This window comes from Hemibagrus wyckioides, linkage group LG02 (assembly GCF_019097595.1).
Source record: "Hemibagrus wyckioides isolate EC202008001 linkage group LG02, SWU_Hwy_1.0, whole genome shotgun sequence".
NCBI lineage: Eukaryota > Metazoa > Chordata > Actinopteri > Siluriformes > Bagridae > Hemibagrus > Hemibagrus wyckioides.
The window spans coordinates 8,253,161-8,256,427 of NC_080711.1; the positions used below are offsets into that span (position 1 = coordinate 8,253,161).

The 3,267-nt window shown below is 36.5% G+C and overlaps 1 protein-coding gene across 1 annotated transcript in view; it reads left to right on the top strand.

Moving 5' to 3' along the window:
- Positions 1-1,717: 1,717 nt before the first annotated feature.
- Positions 1,718-3,267, top strand: part of mettl2a (methyltransferase 2A, methylcytidine) — a 9,638-nt gene continuing 8,088 nt past the window's right edge. Inside the window, exons 1-2 of the mRNA XM_058417021.1 lie at positions 1,718-1,787; positions 2,695-2,977. Of these exons, the coding sequence (XP_058273004.1) occupies positions 1,718-1,787; positions 2,695-2,977 (353 nt within the window). The remainder of the gene's footprint in view (positions 1,788-2,694; positions 2,978-3,267) is intronic.

A 3,267-nucleotide genomic window follows, 5' to 3' on the forward strand; every position in this document is an offset into this window, starting at 1 on the left:
CCATCAATTCCAAACCCAGAGCTCTGACACACCGCTGAGTGAGAATTATTATTACAGAGCCGACTCCCAGCAGCTCAGGAACATCATATTATAATGTTTTCTCCATCTATATGTGACCGTGATTACCATTTAGTATCACCTGACCATTTGAGTGATAACACCTAGAACAATACCTAGCCAAGGTGTTTGTGACCATGATTACCATTTAAGGACATCCAGCCATTTGGGTGATACTCAGTTCTTACACTAATTTACATTTAAAGTGAAATTACACACGGGAAACACTGTATAAAACCTTCGAGCAGGATTCACCCTACACTCTTTTTGAATCCAAAGTGCTTTATGTATTTTGTCACTGCGACGCTGCAATAAACGTCTTCATTAAGATGTTCGACAGCCTCATCGTGTTATTTTTCTTACACGACACTAGGATCACGATGAAGTTCTACATTTTCTTATTACTTCAGACACAGGGTTAGAAGATACAAGATTAAAAAAACCTCCAGTGTAAAAGGGTTATGGAAACTGAACACAGTTGAAGTTGATGCTTCTGGCATTTATACAGCCTATATTAGGGACATGTTGCCATCCTGCCAGGCCCACATGCCAGATCACATGCCCCCTTCAGCACATCACTAGAACCTCCATTAGGCAGCAGGCCTCACATTGTCATGGCATTAAAGCCATATTAGAGTTAATTAGTCTGGCTTTTAGATTTTTGAAATAAGGACTGCTGAAAAAGTTGATGAGTTGTCAAAACAACCAATTAGAATAGCTAATGTAGTTTAGTGTTGCGATGGTGTGTGTGGGGTGTAAACCTCGGAGGACGGCGCTCATGCGGACGTGTCACATCACCCACTGGAACTTTGGTTGCCATAGATACTACATCGTGTTCAGGAGTTTCAGCGCCTTCACTTTGGAACTTTAGTTGCCATGGAAGCTGCGGCTCAGATGCTGATGGAGTTTGGAGTTTGGCGGATTCAGTCATTCATGAAAATGTCAGGCAGAGAGCCAAATCCAATCAATTCCTCATGTTCTTTTTATTGACTTATTTTTCATGCCATGGAAAGCAGCAGAATATCTCAGAAAAATTAGCTTTCGCTGTGTTTTTTTTTTTTTTTCTGCCATCAGTGACACGATTCAGTGGCTATGGTAAATTGTTTTAATAAAAAAAAAATATATATATATATAATAAAAATTTCAATCTGTATTTATTGTGCCCACTAGTTTGAAAAATTGTCACTTTTACATGATTTCATTTATTTTAATACACAGAATACGATATATATAAAGTTCAGTGCTGCTTGAATGGAAAAGATGGGGAGTCAGAAAATTACTTAGCATTAATTTAAACCTATTTTTTAGCAATCAGTGTCACTTATTTTATTTATTACTTATTTATTACTTATTTATTACTCCAAACAGACAGCTTTCTCCACGTAGAATTCCTTTTAAGTTAATCGTGAGCTTTCGCTGTTTTTTTATTTCAAGGCTTTTAGTGCAGAATTTAAAGAAAATCCTAAAATATATTTATTTTAAACACTCTGTAGACTCTGTAGTAACTACTGCTTTATTTTAGCGTCCCTGAAACGACACGATTTTTTGTTGCGCTGATATTATTTTCGATATTATTCTCGCCGATAGGTGGCGATGTTTTTTTTTTTTACATCAATTTCGGGAAACGAAAATAATCTACATCCGGTTCATGTAAAACATCATGGCGGCGCACTCTGGTGCATGCCGTGTCATTGTTTTTCCTACCCGTTTACCGGCTAGTCCCGCCTTCTGTGCGCTGATTGGCTAACACAGAGCGAAAGGACACAACCCCTTTCTGACTGAGGCTGAATGGTGTTTAAAATGTATTTGGGACTGAATATAATTCCATAGAGTAATCTCTCAAAGTAGTTTGATAAATTTCAGTATAAACGTTATAAAATATTTTATTTTAGGAACTTTTGTGACAGAGCTGCAGCAGCAGCATTGCTGTCATGATCCCAAACACACTGCCGTATGTGGTTTAATTGTTTTGTTTGTATTTGTTTGTTTGTGGTGCTAGATTTGCATTCATGTAAAGAGAGCCTGTAAACAGATATTTATGTATGAAATGGTGAATAATTTCTATTTGGTTTACACATACCAGGAAAAAAGAAAAGGAAAAAGAAAAGTGGACTAGAGGTCTCTGTCTATTATTATTATTATTATTATTATTATTATTATTATTATTATTATTATTATTATCATTATTGTTGTTGTTGTTGTTGTTACAAATAGTATTATTGTTTTTTCATTATGCAATGACAACGATCATTATTAACTTTTACCATAGCTGTTGTAGTTATAATTTAGTTCAAGCCTTAATAACTGTATTGATAGAAAGTTTTCTTAAAATGAAAGTTACAGAGAAAAAGTGTAAACAATGTAATTTTAAATATATCTAATTTTTAAAAAAAAATGGGAAAATCTGGGTAAGTGCTGTTTAGCACTAATCATTTATTATGCAAACAAAACAGTACGTATCTGGATCATATGCGGAAATAACAGAATCACAAACGTGTTAAATAATAAAATAAACAATAAAGAAATAATGAATTGAATAATGAATATTCTTCAAATGAATTAATTTGTGCTGTATTTATGGCTTTATTTGCTGTTGTTGTTTGTTTGTTGCACGTGTTTTGTTTGTTGTTTTTTTAGACGGAAAGGTAAACGCCTGGATGCTGTGGCGCATCCATTCCTGTGGAGTGCAGGAAGTGGGCGGAGTCTCGGTGACTTCACTAGAACTCTCAGGCAGTCCGAGCGCAGGAGGTGGGTTTAGTCGGAATACGGGTGGGGGAAACATTGCCGGTGTGTTAGCAGATGAGAACATGACAGACTCTGCGAACGGACCGGCACCAGAGCCGGTGGACGGAGTGAAGCGGCCTCAGTTCGGAACCCGCTTTCTCACAGACCCGCGGGAAGTGTTTCAGCACAACGCCTGGTAGGAGAAAGAGTGTGTGAGGAGTGTTACTGGGTGCTGTGAACACACCTCCAGTGCTGTAGCTCTCCTTCTACACACGATTCCTTGTTATTTTAATATTATTAACATTATAAAAAATGTGTCTGCTGCTTGAGTGTGTTTTAAATACACTTTAAATATTTACAACTATTTAAATAGCTTCAAATTTACATTAGAGTCTTTATCTCGTGTTTCAACTCAATGCACTCAGTCTTGTATCAAGCACTTGTCGATATCCAAAATGCGCATTACACTACAGTACTAACTAGTAT